At 38.4% G+C, this 23,317-nt stretch overlaps 4 protein-coding genes and 1 long non-coding RNA gene across 7 annotated transcripts in view; 4 read left to right on the top strand and 1 right to left on the bottom strand.

Annotated features, from left to right (window-relative positions):
- Positions 1–23,317, bottom strand: part of LOC112465108 (zwei Ig domain protein zig-8-like) — a 247,429-nt gene that overhangs the window by 101,444 nt on the left and 122,668 nt on the right. For all 3 annotated transcript variants that reach the window (XM_025032499.1, XM_025032501.1, XM_025032500.1), the window contains exon 3: positions 6,382–6,569. In XM_025032499.1, the coding sequence (XP_024888267.1) occupies positions 6,382–6,569 (188 nt within the window). The remainder of the gene's footprint in view (positions 1–6,381; positions 6,570–23,317) is intronic.
- LOC112465109 overlaps positions 1–23,317 on the top strand; it is a 148,064-nt gene that overhangs the window by 95,960 nt on the left and 28,787 nt on the right. The gene's annotated exons all lie outside the window — the stretch shown is intronic.
- Positions 15,881–17,620, top strand: LOC112465105. The gene has a single exon (XM_025032496.1). It carries the CDS (start codon positions 15,993–15,995, stop codon positions 17,196–17,198), a length of 1,206 nt encoding a protein of 401 aa, XP_024888264.1. The 5' UTR covers positions 15,881–15,992; the 3' UTR covers positions 17,199–17,620.
- On the top strand, positions 18,379–20,188 carry LOC112465107. Its single transcript, XM_025032498.1, has one exon. The coding sequence runs from the start codon at positions 18,599–18,601 to the stop codon at positions 19,796–19,798; it is 1,200 nt and encodes a 399-aa protein (XP_024888266.1). The 5' UTR covers positions 18,379–18,598; the 3' UTR covers positions 19,799–20,188.
- Positions 21,293–22,697, top strand: LOC112465104. The gene has a single exon (XM_025032495.1). The coding sequence runs from the start codon at positions 21,436–21,438 to the stop codon at positions 22,642–22,644; it is 1,209 nt and encodes a 402-aa protein (XP_024888263.1). The 5' UTR covers positions 21,293–21,435; the 3' UTR covers positions 22,645–22,697.

Raw genomic sequence — 23,317 nt, 5'->3', positions numbered from 1 at the left:
AGCGGGTAACTGTCGCTGGCTTGATTCGTGCACTCTTATGCGAACCTGAGCTCGAATAGAACTGAAAGATGTCCTTTACAAAGTAGATACCGACGTCGTATTGACCACACTCTTATAAATTTTAATGACACATTTTAATAATATAAATGACATTTTTCCTTGCGCCAGGACATTGAGTAGCATGAAACTTCTCTCCCATTTCTTTCTCTCTTTCGTCTTCTCTCGGTATAGTACACGCGAAGATATCTATTTCTGAAATCCGCATAATGAGAGAGAGAGAGAGAGAGAGAGAGAGAGAGATCGCGCGACAATAAGGAAAATCGGGGTTGAGTGTTCTGCACTCGCATACATTTGATTACAACTAAGAATTGTCGAGGCATGAACAAAGTGAGACAGATCGCGTGCGCCTATCGCAGTCATCAAGCTGCGAAGTTAAGCAGGAAGACGATATTACCTTCTCTAGTAGGATAGGGAAGATCAAAGTATAGCGGAAACGACTCGTAATCAGTAAAGCTTAAATTCAACGGCGGAATGCGTATTGTCGATCCTCATATAAGCAAATGACGTTTCACGCTCCAGTACTTTCTCAAAAAGATCTAGTATGTGTCTCGTGTCTCCTACTCCCCGCGGAGATTGCTCCTCTTCAGTACACCTCGGAAATATCGTCGGAATATATATCCGAGACAAAGTAACTTGCGCTAATGTATACGTGACACGTGCAGCGAGAGTCGCGCCGGAGCTGCGAAGTGCGGCAAGATAAAGTACGTCTGTCATTTTAACAAAATAACAAGAAACGTGTATGTTTGCACTGACTTCCGATTTAGAAGCGGCGCGATAACAAATCGATTCGTATTGCGCGATTTAATTCAATATTCGGCATTTATGAATTCATGACCAAACAGACGCGTAATTAATATAACTAATTTTCGGAAGCGCGCGGCGGGGAGAGGAGGGTTAATCTATTTGCAAAGCTATATTTGCAATATTGTCACAGCAATTATGTAGATTCTTGTATCGTTTTACATGACGTGTGTTTTTTGTGTTTGGCGCTCGTATCAAATGAAATAAATTCCGCACGGTCAAAAGGAATATTCAATTACTGCTGATTCTCATTATCCCACGCATACAAATTGGATTGCGTCCATTATACTAATATAACGGGACCGAATTATTTAATCAATTCTATTCCAAGTGATCAACAGTGAAATAAATGAAATGAAGTATCATTCAGACAAGGTGTATGAAATTGCGATAATTCAAATAAGGCCCGGCACAATTTCAAAGTCGCGATAAATCATACTTAGCTTTGTTATGCGGACAGGTTTGATTTACCGAGGTATTTACAGTGCGGTAACTCGAAAATTGTGATTTACACGTGGTTTCCCTAGCGCTGGCAGACGCATAAAACACTATAACGCACGTGGCCTCTTCCTCAATTCCTCGGCTAATACTGATTAATTATCGCATCGAGAAATCGGTGCCGAAATAAATGCAAAATTATTAACACTAATCCTTTCCAAACTAGATCAAAGCGTTTAACCCCAAAATTAAACGTATACTGAAAAAGTTAATATATTTAAATAATAATGTAATTATTATATATGCCATACATTTAGAAGTAATAATAGCGGCAGAATACTCGGTTGATGAGATCGAAATCGATATGTTGCGGCGATTCTTCGATTATAAGGCCGATAGAAAACTATTGTCGAGGGACGCGTCTTTTCAGTTTGAGGGCACTCTTTGCAATCGATGTACGTTCGCGGAAAAGGAACGAAGGAACGAGGCCGATTGTTTGTTGCGAGTGACCGGCGTCAACCTCCACAACAGTCAAAGATGTTGGAAACGCAATAGAATCGGAGCTCTCTTTTTCGTTATCGTCTCACTTGATCGGGTGTTCGCGCGCGTATTCGTCTTTCGCATCACGTTGATAGCAAGCTCACGTGTGCTGCCTGAGAATGCCGGAGTTATTGCAGGTCGAGCGAGTTGACGAAATTGGTGGGTTGATCGTATACGCAGACAGTGACATCGGTGTGATGCCATCGGTGATCAAAATTGACCACAATGGAAAACGTATCTTTGGTGAACAGGATAATGAATAGCTAAATGAAAAATCACGCGAGTCTGACAATTGCAAAAAAGAATTGCAAAAATTATTGAATCACAATTCAATTAAAGAAAATTTAAAAAATATCATAAGATACAAAATAAGATGTAAAATGTATATTAAAAATAAAAAATAAAAAATAGTTTTTCAAGAAAAAACCGAAACATTGAAGGATGAAAGATATATGTAGAATCGTATAACATAATGAAGCGATCGATTGGCGAATGTCTTCATTACACTAGCAATAACAGAGTCGTTTCCTTAAGAGAATCAGCATCGTTCACTCAATGTGACACACTGGACGTCTTCGTTATTACATCGGCAATTAAAAAGAGATATCCGTGTTCTCGTCGATATGCATGATAAGCGAAAGGGGTCAGCTGGCAAACCCGGCTCTTGACAATAATTGGAGCGCAAAGAGTTAAGTTGTATTTCCAGAAGGATAACGGTCATCAAACAAGAATCCCTGTCCCACGAGCGCATGATGACGTATCGTAATCGATGAAATCTCGATAGGCGACCTCGGTCTTCGTCGTCTTTTATCCGCTCATTATGAGCTCTCGTAGTTTTACAAAGGTAGATTTCGTCTCCTTACGTAACAATGTCCTGCTCTCGTTTCTTGGATTTTAAAGAGATCTCCGGCCGAGAGCACTTTGCTCCAGCTCGTTGAAGGCTTTGATCTTGAATTAATGTAAGTCAACCGGTGGGCACAGCGATAATCGTCCCATCTATATATCGAATCGATTCTATCGTTCCAGCCGATGTTCACTGCGACGCGGATGGAAAGAAATTCTCTTCAGGCATTTGTTCTTCCCGCTTCCAGAGACTGCCGTAAGAATCTATCACCGAAGAATTCTTCTCCCTTTATCTCTTTTCCCGTTTTTTTATCCACGGATCATATTAAGCTTCCCTAAAGTATGTCTTTCTCGATAATAGGGGGCGAGTTATTTATTTTAATTTAACTCCAAAGACGAACGAACAAGAAGACTTTCTCATTTATCCGCTTGCGATTGTAATTGTATTCTATCCAGTAGACATTTCAGCATTGAATTTAATTAAGCTCTAGCCAAGTACAGCTTCCTGTGCGGTTTCGATTCGACTCCAGATTTCCAATACCCTGTCAGGTTAAATCGTAACCATCGATGAGCTTCTGGCGAACGCTGACAGTAAACACGATTTAGAAATCAAATATCCATCCGCGACTCTGATAGCGGGTTAAGTTAATCGGTAAAATAAACACAAGTGATATTGATATTGCCGATGACGAGATATACGCTTGGCATGCAGGTTTCTCGAGGACGAGTACACGGCATGTGTGTGATTTCGCAATAAATGAGTGTAAAAAGTAAAAACAGAAATGGAAGAAAAACGATTCCGAGAAACACGATATTTCATTTACGTATCGTGAAAACCTAACTAAGTTAGTTTAAAATTTAATTGAAAGAAAAAAATTTTGGTCCAAAGTATACAGAGAATATTACGAGAAGAACGTTGCAGGCTGTTTATACATCGGCTTCAGATTAATAATGTCAATTCTCGATGCTGAGCGGAAATTTTTGGAAAGCACTCGCGAGAGAGAACGTGTTCACGAGAGATCGTTAGCGTACTCACGAGAGCCGACCGATGTCTAGAAACGCCGCGTTCAAGTTTCGAGGGAAACGCCGCACACCTCTCGAGTAGAATTGATTTCGAACTGGGTTACGCGGCATACATATGAATGAATCCGCGCCTCTTTTTGAACGTCGAACTCTGCGGTGCTTGGCGATTCATAGATTAAGTAAAGCATGGGCTGCGCGTGGAACACGCCCGTACTAGAACTCCGCATCTCGACGCATTGCTCTCCTTCGTCAAGGCGGACGTTCACTTCATCCAATAAATCTGGCCCCGGCGCTGTATGATCCTCGGCGAGTTTCACACAAGAACGATAAATCCGGACGTCGCATTCGAAAGTCGGTCGATTCCGATACCGAGTACCGAGTACGTTCCCTCGCCCTCCCTTTCTTGCTACCGACTAAGCAGCTGCATCGCTGTATAAACTGACGTGCATTACCAATTCAATTGTTACAAAGTATTATGTCTCAGAGTTTCTTAAGTGTCTTTCGCTTTTTGTAAGATACCGAAAATGCGATTGATCGTATTTAAAGCATTCCTCAAATTAGTTAATGGATCCCAAACATTATCATTAAACTTTAATCAAAGTTGTTAAATAATTTCTCTACTTTCAATCTTTACTAAAATAACATTAGATTCTATCTTTAATTTATTATTGAATCGTAAAAATTTTAGAAATTAAATAAGGTATTTTTTTAATATACCTTATGTGTAGATATAAATTTGTAATATAATTAATTTTTTTTTAGGATGGATAATTAATCTTTAATACCTAAACGATAAAATGACGAATTAACATACATGCGCGTTATATGAATCAATGTTAACTCTTTCATGTGTCTCGGTAACTATGAATTGGTGGGAAATCATCGGGAATAATCCAAGCGATGTAATCGCTCCCACGAGGCGCGAGCAAAACGAGACGACTACGTGAGTTATAACCAGGCCTATCTTTCCCTCGCTTACTCCTAAGTCTAATCCTTAGACGATCAATTCGTCTACCATCATATCGCTCCTAACATGTACATGTGACGTCCGCTTAATGCATACATCGAGCGGCATAAAATATTTCCCATTAATGCTTAACCCTCCATGTGCATACGTGAGTCTACGGCGTCCGAGCCAAAGTGATATTTGCTCGTAACTGTAAAACTTGCAAACCTGCCAGAAAGTATTAAATAAATGATGTTTATTAAAATGACTATAAAATCATCAACTACAATGTAGACAGATGTTTTGTGAATTTTTTTTAGATTTTTTTTTAATACTCTTTAAGGTAGAGAAAAATAGCGTCAAACGTGATAGACCCAGCACGTATGCACTAGGAAGGTACCGAAAAAACGTATGCACGCGTATCGTTAACGAAACTCATGACGAATGTATTTAAAAAGAAAGTTCTTTAGCACAGCAACGCGACCAAAATGCTTTGACATGATAAAACAAACGGGATTCACCTCATTAGTTTTCGAATGAGAATTACGTGGTTTTGCTTTTACAAGTTTCTGCCTGTTCGTGAAAAAAGCCAGCTGAGACGCGAGATCAATCCAAATTTTATCGATGCCACTCATAATGCCACGCTCTATAAACCTATTTGCCTTGTGCAAAGCTCCGTCTGCAGCTGCCCTAATTGCACAGCCACCACAACGGTCAAATATTATACATATATATACATACATATGTATAATATATATGTGTATATATATATATATATATATATATATATATATATATGTATGTATGTATATGTATGTATATACCTATACCAAAGGCACCTGCACACTTCGTTCAATGGCATTGTCGAGAGACCATGGTGTCGCGCTGGTGCCCGAGTGCACTTCCGACGGTAACCCCCGCAGTTTGCCCGGGACAGGTGACGCTCCATTGTGTCGATAAAATATTGACACTCGATATTTTGCCTCTCTCACTCAGGCTGGACCGAAGAAAACGTAGAAATGCTATGTTTACATAAGTGTCGTCCCGATAATCTACTCCCGCGAATGTGTTACTTTAGCGTAGCCTCCCGCATTAGAGAGATCTTGTCGCGCGAGAAAGAAAAGAGAGATTTCTACATTCATCATTCCACGTCGCTGAAACTATACATCCCTATAACTTGTCAGATTTAATCCTCCGATTCGTAATGTCGAATTGGCTTCGTTCGCTACTTTTGAGTTGTTATATAGGCGACAAAAGCATGAGCCGGATTCATCTCCGTTGCTGCTTAATATTGGTACTTCTGTTATCTTTTTCCAGAGTTTCTCAATATTTCTTTTCAGTATAAAAATTTAACTTTTCTTTCCTCGGAAAAGAAATTAGCTATCACGCAGTAACACATCGTGATTTAAAAATTATAATAAAATATTAAAAAAGTTTTATGTTTAATTCATATTGAAAGTAAGATTGCTTTTTTGATCTAGTATCTACTTCATCACACTGTTTCCTAATATTTCTCTCTGAATCAACGAATCATCTTAATATTTTATAAATATAATATTCGCGTCAACATATAATGCGATTATTATATTATTATTATTACAAGATTAATTTATAAAAATAATCTGAAGAAATTGCATCATAACGCTGTTGATATAAATAAATAAGTCAAAAAATACCGGCAAATAATATGGATTCTCTTCTTTGCGAATATGCGAATTTTTCTCACTCACCGTTTTGTTCCCCAAATTTTTGACACGGCAGTTGAGGTACGTGGTCTTTCCCAGCAGGGCGGTCACGTTCTTCGAGGCCGATTTGTCGAAATACGGCCCCGATCGTGTGGTCTCTTCCAGAGCGTTTTGGTTGTATGTGTCGCTGTTCTTGCCGCTGCCGCCGTATGGGATGTTGTGGCAGTGCACTTCTGAAATACAAGAAACCGAAAGAAACGTTGTGTAAATGCGGCAATTTCGATGCTGAACGGGAGAGGACATTCGTTCGCGGCGACGTACATATCTTAAAGCACCACATGTACGTATTCTTTGTTCCTGCGATTGTTCTTGCATGCTAGATATCGAGAAGCTAAACGTAAGACGCGTCTCCTTGTATACGACACCGACTGCAGTCGGTGCGCCATTTACGAAATAGTACTGCAAGTTTCCTGATAAACGGAGGAAAAGTTGAAAGTTTAGAAAAAATTACTCCTCTGGCGAATAAAAATCAGCATGCATAGTCGAATACATTTTTGTCATTAAATTTTAGGCTTTGTGTTACGTACTTTATTATCTAATGTGAAATATGACCTTCTCAGTGAATTGAAATAAAATTTTTTGTGAAAAAGTTATAATAACAAGGGAAAATTAAAATAAAATGATGAATAGCGGATGCTATAATGAAAGCGGATATGTATAATGTTTATTCGTTTGTAACATGCAACAAAAACATTTTATATAGATACATCATAGAATATAATTATGATATTAATAATTATAACAACAATAATAATAACAGCAATATTACCATTGCTTGCATGAGTAGTTACCATATGCTAAACTATTAATTATGCTTGTTAGAAAGTGGAGCTTGCAATGCGTAATGGTTTCTCATTAAAGAGCAAGAGTGCGGGAATACGCAAATACGCAAGTATAGTTAATGAAAAAAGCCAAAGGATTCGAGATTTTAATTAAATGCGCGCAACCGTTGATAAATAAAATTTGACTAACATAAAGGGAACAATCCACTTATGGTCTCGGATGCGCAAATTATACGACAAATTGCAGAAAGAAAGCTGAAATCGTAATTAGCGGAATGTAACGAGTGCTCGCTTGTCGCTACAAGTAGCGAGGCCATTAACCGCATTGCTCCTTTCTCCTTGACTTTTAGAGGTAACCTACACTAAACCTACCCTCGCGTCAACGATTCCGCTTTCCTGTTTTCCCTGTTTGCGCCTCTCTCTTTCTCATAGACACAGAAAATAAGAAAATCTCTGTGATCCATTTGTACCGCAAAGATGTTTTTATTGTCTCGTCAACGCCGCGACGATAGTACGAAACGGACAAAGGAAAATGGCGCGTGCATCGCCAAGTGCATAATGCACTTCTTCTGACAGAAGCTGCTTCGCTTTATTCAATTAAACATCGCTGTATGCATCGCAATACTGACGATAAATGAGTTGTTGGACAGAACAGCAATATAAGTAATTTTCTTCGGAAAACACTGAAGTAAAGTTTGGAAAACTATCCAACATAAAATACGATTATCTTATCATAGTTCACAAACAGGAGAATATGTAAAATTTTACATCATGTATGCAAAATAATTCACACAAAGTTTACGTTAAACTTTTATTTTTATTATCCTATATATCGTTTATCTAATCAATGTTATCATGTTATCAAATATATTAATTCGAGAAAGGAAGAAGAAAAAGAGAGTGCAGAGAATATTGATCGATTAATGGCGTAAATATTTATACTTATCTCGGATAAACTGAGTTTAAGTGTTTTGAACTGCGAGTAAGCTGGCAATAAACTTCTCGAAGCAAAGTATCATCGTCGCGGACACCCCGGGGAGTTACGAGAATTGTTTATCGGTTCAGCAACTTCCGCGTTGAATCGACGACAAAGAAATAATTTTCTCAAGACGATATCATCTAATTTTCGCAAGTTTAAGAGAGGTTTGCTTGTTTCAACCATACTATGTTTCAACCATGTTTACAAGGTTTCCACACGGAAATAAATTAATCGCGATGATTCGCGCAACGTGAATATCCTACGTTCGATATAGACGAAGTAGAATTTGTCGGAATTAAAAACGTAATTTGCAATTATCTTGCTCACCCATGCGTGAGCAGGATGAACCCGGTCGCTTCCCATCGTCGCTCCAAATTTCGTCAAACGGGTTTTAAACGAACCGGGGCGTTCGAAAAGTAGCTAACGCTACGAATTATTACGCTTTTGTGCAAGCGCAGTTTATTCATCTCAGCTGACGTGATCGAGGGCGTGGATGTAATTGGCTGTTTCGTTGCTACCATCTCGACAGGCCAACTGCTACCAGCAGTGCTACCGACGACCGGCCCGGCTCGTTTCCGCCGGGCCTCGCTATCATACGCTAGTTACGCTCTATTGCCAGGAACTCGGCGAGTATATAATCGAATTTCGTCGCTCTTGATTAGGCCGTGATTACGCGAGGAGACGCGCTGGCGGCTGATGCGGCAAATATTGAATCTCGAGGCGCGGCGCAGCCGACGCGCATAATCCGGCCCGTTTTCTCTTAGCAACGACACTTTAGGCGCTTCCAAACGTCGCCAGTTATCCCCGCGGGTGGCTGGAGAACTTTATCCACGACTTTCGTATCGCGAATTCTCCACGGCGATTCCACTCAACGTTAATCCGTTTTCCTCTGGTCCCCGATCCTTTCGCGCTTCTCCGCGCAATCAGCTCCGTCGGCGGCGGCAGCGGCGTCGTTAGATAATATTCACGCGAGAATCTTGTCGCTCTGACAATGAACGAAGGCACAAAACGAATGGGGAACAAAATTCTCAACCAGGAGCGATAATCAATTATACACCGAAGTCGGGCTAATGGCAGAAATATCAAATACGAGCGAAAAGTACCCGGGAGTTTAAACGTAACGTTTTCTTTACTAGTGTTCAGTCGAAACTGTCATAATAATGATAAAATAGCAACGAGCTTTCAAAGCTTACGTTATATTTCTCAGAATAATGGGATATAATTTTTAATTAACAGTGAAATTTTATCACTTGAAATTGTTACAAATTTATTTTAACACTATGCGGTTTAATACTAAAAGCGCAGATCTAAAAATTTTACGATAATAATGAACTTCCTGTTGCTCTATTTTGTATTATATATAATAATGTTACCTTTTATGCACGTATATGAAACAAATACGCTCCATCGTGATTGCGACTCATATAACGGACAAAACTTTGTTCGCAGAGAGTCTCGACAAGTTTCTTTATTAAATTTAGCGAAAGGCTACGAGCAATTTCGACGGGTCTGTTTTATTTGGCGACAAGAAATTCGAGCGCTCACGAAAGGCCGCTAGAATTGGCCAAGTTTGGAACGAACGGGTTACAAGAGCTGGCGATGCTCGTACAATGGGCTCAAGCTAATTTAATTATGAGTCAACGCCATTGACCACCTTTCCAAGACCTCGCAATCTGCCCCATTTCCTCAATTTCCTTTCCTTCGTCCGTTCATACGCCCGTGACCAACATTTTGCTTTTAACTTAATTTAGAAGAGATGTAAACTCAATTTAAAAAGATGCGATATACCCTATCATTTAATAAGGGTACCACACCTAATTTTCTTATATAATCTGAAGCGTGTTTCCAACTAAAATTGAATTGAATAACTTAATGTATTTTTATCCACGAAAATAAATCTTTCGGTACATAGAATTAACAGGATAATACACAAAGTGGAGCCAAATGATAAAAAAGATCGGGAAGAGAACTAGGAGCGAGAAAATATAATAATCAGACGCGGCATGTTTGGAATCAGTTGGAATCGCGCTGTAGTTTACTCCTGTTTCTCGCCTTTGTTCCTATAGTCTACGCCGCGGTTTCCATCTGTATCGCATCATCGACAAAAATGAGAATTTATCGCATCAACTCGCGAGAATAAGCGTAAATCCGCGCGCTTTCTCTTCGCGCTCAACGACGGCACGGTAACGTGCCGTCAGACAGCAATTGCAGGTTTAATCGCGATATTTGCAGCGCGTTTATCTCACTCGATGGTCCATTAAATCCCGTGGCTCCGGATAATATCGAGTTATGGCTGATGAGCCGCGGAATGCGCGCATCAGCGATTCCCCGGCGCATTTCGAGTTACATGCCAGAATTGGGGTCGAGACGCGCTTCGTTTCAATTCGATGCTACCAGGATGATCACGCTCCTTCGTGACCTCGAATCAACAAGAGGCGCGCGGCAACGATACCTATATGCCTATGCTTTTGCCTTTCGTGATATTTCGCGAAGGACGTATGTAGACACGCGAGGCCCGGTGCAGTGGGTCGCGTCCTTGCAGCTAGATCCTCTCCTAAATTTCGAGATTTTACGGTCCGCGAAGTCGAAGCCACCTCGTAAAATATCTGCGGCGATGGAAAATCGGACAGGATGAGGAGACACAACCCTGGATAGAGCAAGAGACGCGACATCGGGGACGAGATGTACCGCCAGTAAAGGTTAGGCAAGAAGAGGAGAGATAGAAAGCCGTAGAGTTATCTTTCAATCTACTGCGAAACCTACCCTTGCCCGGGCGAGGTCGCGAGTAGACAACGCCGAACGCCGTCTCTCTCCTATTTTAAAATTCAGATTCACAACTTTTGCTTAAACGCTTGGTAGATAGACCGGCGCATACATCCCCATCCTTTCGGTTTTTGCTTCAAGCACATAGTGTACCTTGCGAGTCTCGCCGCAGAATTCGCGCCAAGACATTCCAACGATTCGCAAGTGCACGAATTTAATTATTAACATTATTACTGCTGTTACAAATTTCTATTATAAATCGCGCGCAATATTCCACCAGTTTCGTACTGTGACTGATTCTTCGCTTTGAAAGCTTATTGGTCTATATGAACAGTATTGTCAAATTAAGCTAATTTCCAAATGAGCGAAATATGGAAATAACTTCGAACGCGGCTTGCGAGTAAGAAACTTTGCTCGATATAGAGATACTGGTATATAGAGACGGCAGGAAGGCTTGCACGAAGGCTCGCATCTATCCTAAATTTTCCTCCTCCCTCCAAGTAAATTGGCCCCGGTATTAGCGGTCCCTGCCGCGATGCAATTCCGATGGCTGCGACTCGTCCGAGTTACGTAGGCGCGCACCGACAAAGTTTACCCATTATTGGCAGAGTCCGAGATTACGGACCGTGTTAAAGTTCCGCTTTGCCAATTGATCGCAAGAAATCGCACGTAGCACGTCCGACACGTGCATGTGGTCTCTGCCAAGGATTCGCCGCAGGAGCGCGGAATAATTGCCGGGGGAGTAAGATTTGCCGCGATAGAACGGGATATAAGCTCGATAGCTAATGTATTACATGCCGGCTCCCGTACCGCTAACAAACGATTTTATATTGTTCGCACTGTTCGCAGATAGATACATCTTAATGGAAAATAAATGTCGCCGGGAATGGTCGTTACTTTAAACCAAACGTTGCGGAAATTACGGAGAGAAATAGAATGATGTAATAAATAACACACAACGAGATATTGCACTAAAGTCTGATACGTTTGTATTAATGCAACCGACCGCTTTTATTATGTTAAAATCAATTATGTTAATAATTCATAATAATTTCGCTGGTCGAAATAACTAATGTAACGCGCTGTAAAAAAACAGATTTACAATGCTAGTGAAATAACAATAAGTTTATATAACGTATTGTTGCAATTGTTTAAGTATTAATTTCGTTAGCAAGAATACTTTTTATTTTATTTCGTATTACAAAAAAATTTCTAAAAAATCTAAATAATTATGAGTGAAAAAAGGTTTTCTTCGATTCGAGTACCTATATTTAAATACTGTTCGATAGACTCAGTAATTATAATTTTAGATATATTAAAAAGACTTGAGAGCATCTCTATAAAACATATACTACACAACACTACATCATTTTCCCTCTTTTCCTGATAAAATAGGGTGATCGATAGGGAATACATAGAGTTCAGCCAAAACCGTTCAAAGTGTGTCACAAGAGAATCAACTCGGAAGGTTTATGATTGCCCCATGCGTTGGAGTGCGAACTCTCGTGCGCAGCAGGCAAGGATTTTCGATGGATGCAGCGGGTGTGTAAAATGTCCTAGCTGGAGTTCTCGGTTGGAGCCGTGCCGTTCAGGACGGGTCTCGCCGATAAATAAGCTTGACCGTGGGGTGTCATATTTCTTTGTCGCGCCGTTGCGCCAACGCGCTATCTCGCGGTGCACGGCGCGGATATTATTTACGATCCGCCCGAGGGAGATTTATTATAGAATTGATTTCCCGCACGGCCGATCGGATTAATTTTCACTTTCGAGATGCGCGCGAACGCCGATTGGCTGCCATTTGTTTCGCACGGAACAGGAACGCGCGAAATTCATCAGTTCTGTTCGATGTCCCTTCTATACGAGTCAGCGAGATGAATTTCCGATGAGCGTAACGAAAAATACCTATGACGTGGGAGAATTGCAACATATGTTGTAAAATCCGCTGTTATCTTGTGGGAACGTTAATTGTCGCTAAGAATGTGACGAAGCATCTCTAAGCAGTTTGCGTGATACGTAACGGGAAAAAAATGTCAGTGTAAGAAATAATAATAGCCACGTTCCGTCGTATTAAGTGAGCGACGGACGAAAATAAAAATTTATCTACTTATTACATTTATTGTATTTTATTATCTACTCTCTTATCTTCTGCACGATGCGACTGATGACTTTGAAATAATTTTTACTGTTATTGAAGACGAGAACGATGATGATGGTGGCGACAGACCGCGTCCAATGAAACAAAGACCACCTGTGAACGCATCATTAAGTCTTCATTCAATAGCTCGACTCCTTGGGATAGCGCAAGAAAGCGCGTATTTTTAAGGGCTCATTAGTCTAACGAGCACTTAGTCGCGTATTAGGTGCAAGAAGCTTTCGTTATCGTTTGTAGCCGCCACGAGTTAACTCAGCAAGAACACCCAAGAAGCTCGACACAGCATTAGATACCTACGACGCGCGATGTTTATAGAGCTTTAGAAAAGCTGCATTCGAAGCTACAATCGTATTTAACCTCGCATCTACCGTAGCGTATCTCGTTTATGGTTGTTAATGTCTCGGTTATGGATTGCAGCTTCGGGACAGTTATCTACTTTGTGGGTGGATCGTGACAGCCACGTGCAAGGTGATAATCTTTGACAAAGAAAACAGATAACGACACTTAGATGTACACCAGCGACTCGACCCTTATCCCGCAAACGCTTCATCGTTCCTCGCGTAAATACCAGTCGCCTCGTTCATCTTGTGGGGGGGACAACGCTATGTTGAGTCGTTGTCATACCGTCGGCAGTGAGAGAGCACCTGAAGAAAGAACGAGAAAGACAAAGAGAGAGACTAGGAAAGAGCGAGTAAGGAACGAAGCAGTCCGTTGAATGAAATTTGCAATGGAAATTTAATCTGACTCGATTCGTCCCGCGTAGCCGGCAGTCCTCTCCTTAACGCCAGTCATTGTTATGTTTTGCGGAATTTTCGACAGGGAATTGTGCGCCTAGGGAAAAGAACGCGGCAATATCGCGTCGAGCAGCGTTCTCTCTCCTTCTTTCTCGCTTCTCAACCAACTCCCCGTAATTATGTATTCCGCCGAGAGAAGAGACGATGGGCTCTTCTGAATATCACGCAGCCAAGAAATATCGTGGGATGAATCATCGTTTAAAACAAATATTGCTCCATCGATATACAATCGCGCACAGATAAGATAATTATAATACCCGAAATATACGGACGGAAATCCTTGACGAAAATAGATAATGCACGCTGATATTAAAATTTAGCAACACGTCGCGTAACGCTGAAAGTTTTCACTAGCACTCGAAGTTCTTTCTCGTTAAAACTATCGCGCAATACACTATTTAGATAGCGCCATGGCTCGAGTTGCCTCTTCTCGCCGTTTACCGAGCAAGCCACTTAAATACACACACAACATCACTAGTGATTATGCAAAATCCCTTTACCTGGAAAAATCGCGGGAGACGTTTTTCCGTCATCCGACCGAAAACCTGCCTAACTCACTCGGGGAAGAGCAGAGGGGACGAGAAGAGGCAGGATGAGCCTGGTTACTAGTTCAGAGAGAATGGACCTTGTACTTTCACAACGAGGAACGTTTTCAGGATATGAGACATTAATGTGCTTTTATCGCGCTATGAAATAAATTTCCAACTAAAAATGTATTATTGAGACAAAATTTTGATACGCTTCACAAAATTGTATGTAGATTCAAAAGTCCTACATCGTCATTGTACGATCGTCCCTGCATTTTTGCCTTGTTTTTTGAAATACCAATATATTTAGTATATATTTAAACAGTTGAAAATAAAAAGTATTTGAATTTAACTTATCACTGATCTCGTTATAGTTGACGTTTATGGGGAGGGGAACGATAATATAAGCTTCAGATATTTATAATTTTCATTCAAGCAGTTACTTAAAAACGTCAACCGCGATTACTTCTAAGTGGAGAATGCAAATGCTATTTCTATATTCGACAACAGCACACTACCATCCACGCCCTTGGGACGCACTTTACCGGACCAGAAAAACGTCAACTTTCCCAGGCGTAGAACTCAATTCGTTCCGTTAGTGCGCAGGTTAAAAATCTTTTCCGTTTTTTGACGATCCGAGTTAAATGCTTTTTAAAATAGCAATTAAAATACGTTACGTTATGTTACGCAAAGAGTTGTTTCCCCACTGATTTATCTAATAAAGTCCATTTTGACTTTGTTAGATAAATCGCCAAGGAATTATGTAAACTATATTTTCCTTATAGTTCCTTATCTCTCTTTTTTCGTGCAACATTTTTGGTGATTTAGCTATGAAATTTTATAATATTTAGCGCATAATAATATTTAGCGAAATGTATAATTATGCTGTGTAAAGTAAAAACTTACAATCTACGGTTATTCACGCATACAATGTAGGTATACATTACACTGTTATATAGACATGCCTTTGTGTATAGGCTACATCCGCTACATCGTTCAAGATAAACGGACTTTGCTGACGTAATTCTTTGATTACGTAATTCTCAAGTGACTCTCTCGTCGAGATGCTCCAGTACCGTACGATGAAAAGTAGGTCTACTATATGTTATCCATTATCCAACACAGTATGATATAAAAATTTTCGGACACGATAATCTGTTTAAAAAAAAAATTGACGTAAAAAAAATAATCTTTTACGCATTCAAAATTTGTTTTACTTAAGTAGTTCCTAATATATAACTGCATAAAATGGTACCCAAAAATACCAGCAATAAAATAAAATAAATAAATTGTCTATGTCATATACATTGTTATTTTTTTAAATTTATTCTAATTATTGTATTATATATATGGATTACGTAAACACACGCATGCAATATATAAATTTAATTTTACCTACAACATTGCTTAATAATGTATTTATCTACTACAGTTGAATTGATCTTGCGTAACAAGATGAGATAGCGCTTTTCATTTCAACGAAGGCCGTTAAAATCAGTGTTACTTGAGCTGCGGTCGACTCAGGAAGCGTCGCTCGCACTAAACAGACATACTCAACGGAAAATCATACCTAACGAATTGTACATCGCACGAATAAAAATGTCTCACGATAAAGAGTTCCAGAAATGGATCGAAAAGGTAATGTCAAAGATCATCGAGAGTTTTGGATCAAACATCGATCAAGCTCGATATGAGATAACCGAACCCACTGAAGTTATTATGTCCACTATGTACTACGCGTGCGTGAAGTTTAAAAATAGACTGACGGGTCAGAATGAAGAACATTCTATAATACTAAAGAGGCCGATACAAGCAGAAGTCTGGAGACAGATGAACAACAGCGATTTTCAATTTCACAACGAAATTTTATTTTACCGGATGTATGCCCAACCGGATGAGAACTTTCCGAGATGTTTCTACGTTGACGAGAAGCCACCTGCCGACTCGGTAATCGCTCTGGAGAACGTCAATAAACGAGGATACTGTCCTTGTCCACATAAATACAACGTTCCTTTGGAGTACACATTGGCGGCAATGCGCGAGATCGGACGATTCCACGGCAAAGGATACGTCATGAAGGAACTACAAAAGGAAAACTTCTTCGATATCGTGGGGCAGCTTCAAGATTGTAGATTTGACAAGACAATGAGTTCAACGAATGAGTTTAAGCTTCTTATCAACACTCAGGCAACGCGAGCAGTGGAATATCTTCGCAGCCACGACCACGACACAATTTTCTGCGACAAGATGGAAGCTTTACTCTCGAACGCGTTTGACGAAGTGATGATAAAGACAGTTGAACCGTTAGAACCCTTGTCCACACTGTGTCACGGCGATTTTACATCGAATAACATTCTCTTCAAGACGGAAGATGATGGACAACAACGTGCAATGCTGATCGACTTCGCGCTTCTTGGATATTCGACTCCGGTCGTTGATCTTTCCACGTATCTTTGTTTGTGCTGCTCGACTGAAGTGAAAGAGAACAAGTTCTCCGAAATAATGCGAGCCTATCACGATGCATTGAAAGAATACTTATTGGAAGCTGGCGTTTGGGACGTGGAGAAATATTCTTACGAAGCTTTGATGGATGATTACAGAAGAGGTGGTCTCTTCGGTTTCATTATCGCATCCTTTTTCTTACCACATTTAATGGGGTACGGCAGAGATAGACAATATGATGACTGGGGTACAATGGACGCTTTAAAATTGCTCAAGCAGGATGGTGGAGACGAAATATCCAAGATACTAGCTGACATGTTGTTACATCTGAGAGACCTTGGTTGTTTAAAACACTTTTTATAATCACGAGATATTTATGTGTACACGCACCGACATAAATGGTGTCTCACGGCGCGCGGCGTTTAGGTGTATGTACGTGTGTTGTCACACGCATACACGCATCGGCAAGAATGGTGTCTCTTGGCGGATGAGTCCACGCGCCAAGTCACACGTATGATACTTGGTTTGTGTAGCGTGTATCTACACACATATATCGAGCAGCCAAAAGACACATTTCTGCCGGTGCGTGTATACCTAATACCGTATGTTACTGTATTAATGTCACTGTAATACTGTATTAATTCATATACCAATATTAATGAATTATAGTAATTATATAGAGTGAATAATTATATAAGTTAAAAAAAATTCCAAATACACAATTATGCTTCAGGCATACGCAATGTAAATAAATAGAAAGAAGTTTCTCTGTGTCGTAAATATAACTAAATACTTTTTACATCTTAAAAATATTTTTTTGTTTCTTTCGCTATTTTCCCTTTAAATAATTATGAATTTTATTTATTTTATTATTTAATCGTTTCTAATTCCATTATTTATTTGTTTATCTATTTTAATACATTCTTATATTTCTTACATATTGCCTTATAAGTCAAAATAAATGCTGTAACTGAAGGAATATTTTAACATTTTATCACATTTTTCGAACTATGTATATATTTACAATGAATGATTCCAGTTATGATTTCTGTCATTCCAAATCCATCGCTTATCTTCACGATAAGAAAATTCCCAAACTGACATTCGGTGTTGTAAGAAAACGATTTAAAAAATGAGTTTGACTACAATCTACATATATACTTCTTCTTATTAAAAATTTCAAAATTTCTAATGGACAATCAGAGCAAAACAAGATTTTAATTTATTCTATATACATAAGTATTTATATATATAATATATATATAAAATTTATTTTGTAATCAATATTTTTTTGCTTTTTTATATTACTATTTTTTTTGTTTTATAATACTATTTATACTATTTATATTTTATAAATATATAACGTATATGCATGCGCGCGTCTCCTTTTACGTTATATTTATAACATCAAATATAATCATATTATATCTATAATATTAAACATAATTACATTCATAAGATTAGAAATAATTATGTTTTACACCAGTACTTTCGGAGAAATAATGATTTAAAAAAATATAACAATTTCTGATATATATATATATATATATATATACATACACACACACGAAAGAAAGTAAGTCTCCCACTCTTTATATTGTTCAGACCCTCCTTACGTACCCAAGATATAAGTAGCCAAAAGATGTATACGTGTCAAAGCTACACAGTATCATTCGAGTATCGACTCTCGAAATAACCGGTTCGAACATTGCTCTCGCGTTAAAAGTTGAACAAAACAGTTCTCACGTCACACAGTGAATAAAATGTCGCATGTTAAAGATTTTCAAGAATGGATAAAAGAAGTAATGTCAACAATTATTAAAAATCTCGGATCAAACGTCGATGAAGCTCGATACGAATTATGCGAAAGCACCGATTATTATTTTATGTCTATGCAATATCATATAAACATGAAATTCAAGAATAAGAATGGTGAGAGTGAGGAACTTTCTATAATACTGAAAAGACCTACGCAGTTGGAAAGCGTCAGATTGATGTGTCGCATCGATTATCAATTCCACAACGAGATCCTGTTTTACCAGATGTACACTCAGCCTGGTGAGAATTTTGCGAAATGCTTCTACGCCAATGAACGACCGCCCATTGATTCGGTGATCGCTCTGGAGAACGTCAATGGACGAGGATATTATTCTTGTCCGTATAAGTACGATCCTCCTCTGGAATATACATTAGCGGCGTTTCGTGAGATGGGAAGATTCCATGGTAAAGGATATGTTATGAAGGAGCAACAGCGCGAGAAGTTCTTCAATATTGTGAAACAATGTCAAGAAACTAGGTGGCACCCGACATATGATGATGACAAAAATTATATCGATACAATTGCAACGCGAGCGGTAGAATATCTTCGCAATCATGGTCACGATGTAACTTTCTGCGATAAAACGGAAGCCTTACTCTCGAAAGCGTTTGACAATGTGATGATGAAGGCGGTGGAGCCGCGAGAGCCACTGTCCACGTTGTGTCACGGCGACTTTACATTGAGCAATACTCTCTTCAAGACGGAGAACAATGGACAATACCGAGCGATGCTGATCGACTTCGCGCTTCTTAGATATTCGACTCCGGTGGTTGATCTTTCCACGTATCTTTGTCTGTGCTGCTCGAATGAAATTAGAAAAGACAAATTCTTCGAGATAATGCGAGTCTATCACGATGCGTTGAAAGAATATCTGCTGGAAGCTGGCATTTCGGACATCGATAAATACTCATACGACGCTTTGGTAGACGATTACAAGAGAGGTGGTCTCTTCGGTTTCATCATCGCATCTTTCTTTTTAGCGGTGTTAAAGGGATACTGCGATAGAGATCCTCAACAAGTAGTATGCATGGAGTATGTGGAGAGAGCGAAATTGACGAAACAGTTCGGCGGAGACGAAATATCCAAGATACTAGCTGACATGTTATTGCATCTGAAGGATCTTGGTTGTTTAAAATATTTTTGAAAGCAATGTAATATTCCGAGTTGCGTATATGCATAGATTATAATCAATCAATAATTATGAACTATGAGGTAAAAAAAAGTACGAGTGCTTAGTTAGGTATCAGGAACGTTCAACGTACAATAAAAGACAAAGACATTCTGCGTATAAATCTTAAATAAATGAATATAAACTGTTACTGATAAACAAGTTCATATAGATTTAATTCATATATAGGTTATATAGATACGAAATACTAACATAGCTAATTCATTTGTAATCATTGTAACAATCTTCTTGTGAAGTAATTTATCCAACCTTAAAAAGATAAGAGCGATAGAACTTACTTAAAAGAATGTAAAAACATTGTTCATAAGTAATGTAATTTTTGTAACTTCTCTTCAAGAAACAAAATATAGATATATGTAGATATATATGTATTAGAGAATTCAGCCACATAAATATGATAAAACAAGAGAATCGATTTTTCAAAAATTTTGGATAACAATAGCTCTTTACATATTGTTAACATTACAAATATTTTATGAGGCGTCAAAGATTCGCTAAATTTGTCACGCTTCCATTACGTTCTTCGTTAATCTCGTGTTACGAACCAACAAAAGATCTCGTTCCTTTACATTGAGTCATTCAGTTTCCACAGTCATTCGTTACTCTTCGCACGATTCCGTATTTCATCTACTTTCTTTCAGCTTTCTTCGAGTGGCCGCGTATTGTTCGCGAAAGTATCTTTCGTGACCTCGTTTTTTTTTGCACCTATTCGAACACCAAAGAAGAGAGACAGAGATGAACCGTTTAATCCTCCAGAGTGAAGCGCGTAAAAAGACATTTGTCTATTAATTTTAAAGTATTTTATCATTTCCTAGACTTACTTAAAAACAGAATAGAGATAAGCTGTTAGAGAATAATACATCAACTATATCTACTGTTGTAATATCAGATATCAGATACGTTGTAATATCAGAAATAAAGTTTTGAAGTTAAGATAATAATCTGATTGTGCATTTTATTACACGTGTTATATTTTTAATGTATTATCTCATATTTTTGACGCGATTTACTGTAAAATGTATTCCAGAAATTAATCGCTGAGCATATAACGATAATACTACGATAACGTAATCAGCAATTTTGCTGAATTTAGCGAAAATATTGCAAAATCGAAGTACCAAAAGTTTATATTTCGCATCGTTTAATTTCGTATTTTTAGCATTATTTCTAATATTATTTTTTAACATTGTTTTTAAAGTTAGGTATTTCGTAACATCATATTTTTAAATATTATATATCATTCTCTATATATTATACAGTAATTTTAATCGACCAATTGTGGTTATTTATCTTCTAAATTATCACTTATATGCACTATTGACTATTTCATCACGTTGATACGTGCTGCCACAGTATCGTTAAGTTAATATTAGGTACCTCCCACTTTTGACGTCATACTTACATTCTGTACAAGGCTAAGCCCCACTCATGATCTCTATGACGACTATTATATCTCAGAGTGACAGCAATGTGCGAGTCGCGGTACAATCAAGATAACGAATCCGAGTCAAACTAGTCAGTGTCAGCAGCTTGCATTGGCACATTCTTAGACTCGAGTGTAAATTTACACGTTGCTCTGCTAAGCTAACAAAATGTCTCACATTGAAGACTTTGAGAAATGGAACAAAGAAGTAATATCGAAGATTATTGAGGATCTTGGACAGAACGTCAGCGAAGTTCGGTATGAGTTATCCGAACAAGCCGACAATATTATGTCTACTGTTCATTACATATGCGTGAAATTTAAGAATAGGACAAAGGGTCAGAGTGAAGAACTTTCTCTAGTAATAAAGAGACCCTCACGGATAGAATACTTTAGACGGTTGACCCGCAGCGACGTTCAATTCCACAACGAGATCCTGTTTTACCAGATGTACGCCCAGCCTGGTGAGAATTTTGCGAAATGCTTCTACACCGATGAACAACCGCCCATCGATTCGGTGATCGCTCTGGAGAACGTCAATGAACGAGGATATTATTCTTGTCCATATAAGTATGATGCTCCTCTGGAATACACATTGGCGGCGTTTCGTGAGATGGGAAGATTCCATGGCAAAGGGTATGTTATGAAGGAGCTACAGCGCGAGAAGTTCTTTGATATTGTGAAACAATGTCAAGAAACTAGATTCAACTCAACGTGTGATGAGTACAAGAAATACGTCGATATAATTGCAACGCGAGCGGTAGAATATCTTCGTAATCATGGTCACGATGTAACCTTCTGCGATAAAACGGAAGCCTTACTCTCGAAAGCGTTTGACAATGTGATGATAAAGGCGGTGGAGCCGCGGGAGCCACTGTCCACGCTGTGTCACGGGGATTTTACATTGAGCAATACTCTCTTCAAGATGGAGAACGATGGGCAATACCGAGCGATGCTGATCGACTTTGCGTATTTTAGATACTCGACTCCTGTCGTTGATCTTTCCACGTATCTTTGTCTGTGCTGCTCGAATGACGTGAGAAAGGACAAGTTTTTCGAGATAATGCGAGTCTATCACGACGCATTAAAAGAGTATCTGCTGGAAGCTAGTATTTCGGACGTCGAGAAATATTCGTACGACGCTTTGCTGGACGATTACAAAAGAGGTGGACTCTTCGGTTTCATTATCGCATCTCATTTTTTACCAGTATTAATGGGATACTACGATATAAACAACGACGATACAATCGGAAACAACGATGAATTCTTTGAAGGAGCACTACGTAACAAACAACTTGGTGGAGATGAAATGTCCAAGATATTAGCTGATATGCTGCTACATTTGAGAGATCTTGGTTGTTTAAAATATGTTTCATAATGGGACAATTTTTTTCCATGCACATAATATATAATGCCAGATTATTATCAATTCATAATTATAAGGTATAGATTATAAATAAATTTAAATCGGTAACTAGATGTCATAAAAAATACATAATATAAAATAATAAATACAAAAATGTTTCTGTATAGAAACTATAGATTGTAAATAAATATGATAAATACATACAAATTGCAAATCGATGTAATAAGTATATATCTTTGAATTATAAATGTGTAATAAATTGTTTGCTATCTCAAAAATATTTTAAAACTATTCTTTGTTTGATTTTTTTATGGTTTTTATCATTTATTAATTTTGCTTCCTTTATTTATACCCTTTTATCTTTAATTTTTATATACCTATATACATTTTTTTTAAATTCATTTTATTTTATTTAAAAGGAGAGTACGATATCTTTTAGAAGAGTTTAGAAGAGATTAAGATATTTTTTTTAGAAGACTCGCAAGATTTGCAATAAAATAAAAGTTTAATACAGAAAATTTATCTTAAAATAAATATAAAAATATTTATTTCATACAAGATAATATTTTATGAATCTAAAAGAATTTAATTTATTGTATAGTGATAGTATTTCTAATTGTGTATATTTATCGTCTCGCTCTTTACAATATGCGATAATGCAATATAATGCTGATAATATGCGATA

This window comes from Temnothorax curvispinosus, unplaced genomic scaffold (assembly GCF_003070985.1).
Source record: "Temnothorax curvispinosus isolate PA1 unplaced genomic scaffold, ASM307098v1 QBEX01014901.1, whole genome shotgun sequence".
Classification (NCBI taxonomy): Eukaryota; Metazoa; Arthropoda; class Insecta; order Hymenoptera; family Formicidae; genus Temnothorax; species Temnothorax curvispinosus.
This window is presented reverse-complemented; position numbering and strand designations above follow the sequence as displayed.

Coding starts and splice junctions, on each gene's coding strand:
- LOC112465104 (XM_025032495.1), top strand. CDS start 21,436: ATGTCTCACATTGAAGACTTTGAGAAATGGAACAAAGAAGTAATATCG.
- LOC112465107 (XM_025032498.1), top strand. CDS start 18,599: ATGTCGCATGTTAAAGATTTTCAAGAATGGATAAAAGAAGTAATGTCA.
- LOC112465105 (XM_025032496.1), top strand. CDS start 15,993: ATGTCTCACGATAAAGAGTTCCAGAAATGGATCGAAAAGGTAATGTCA.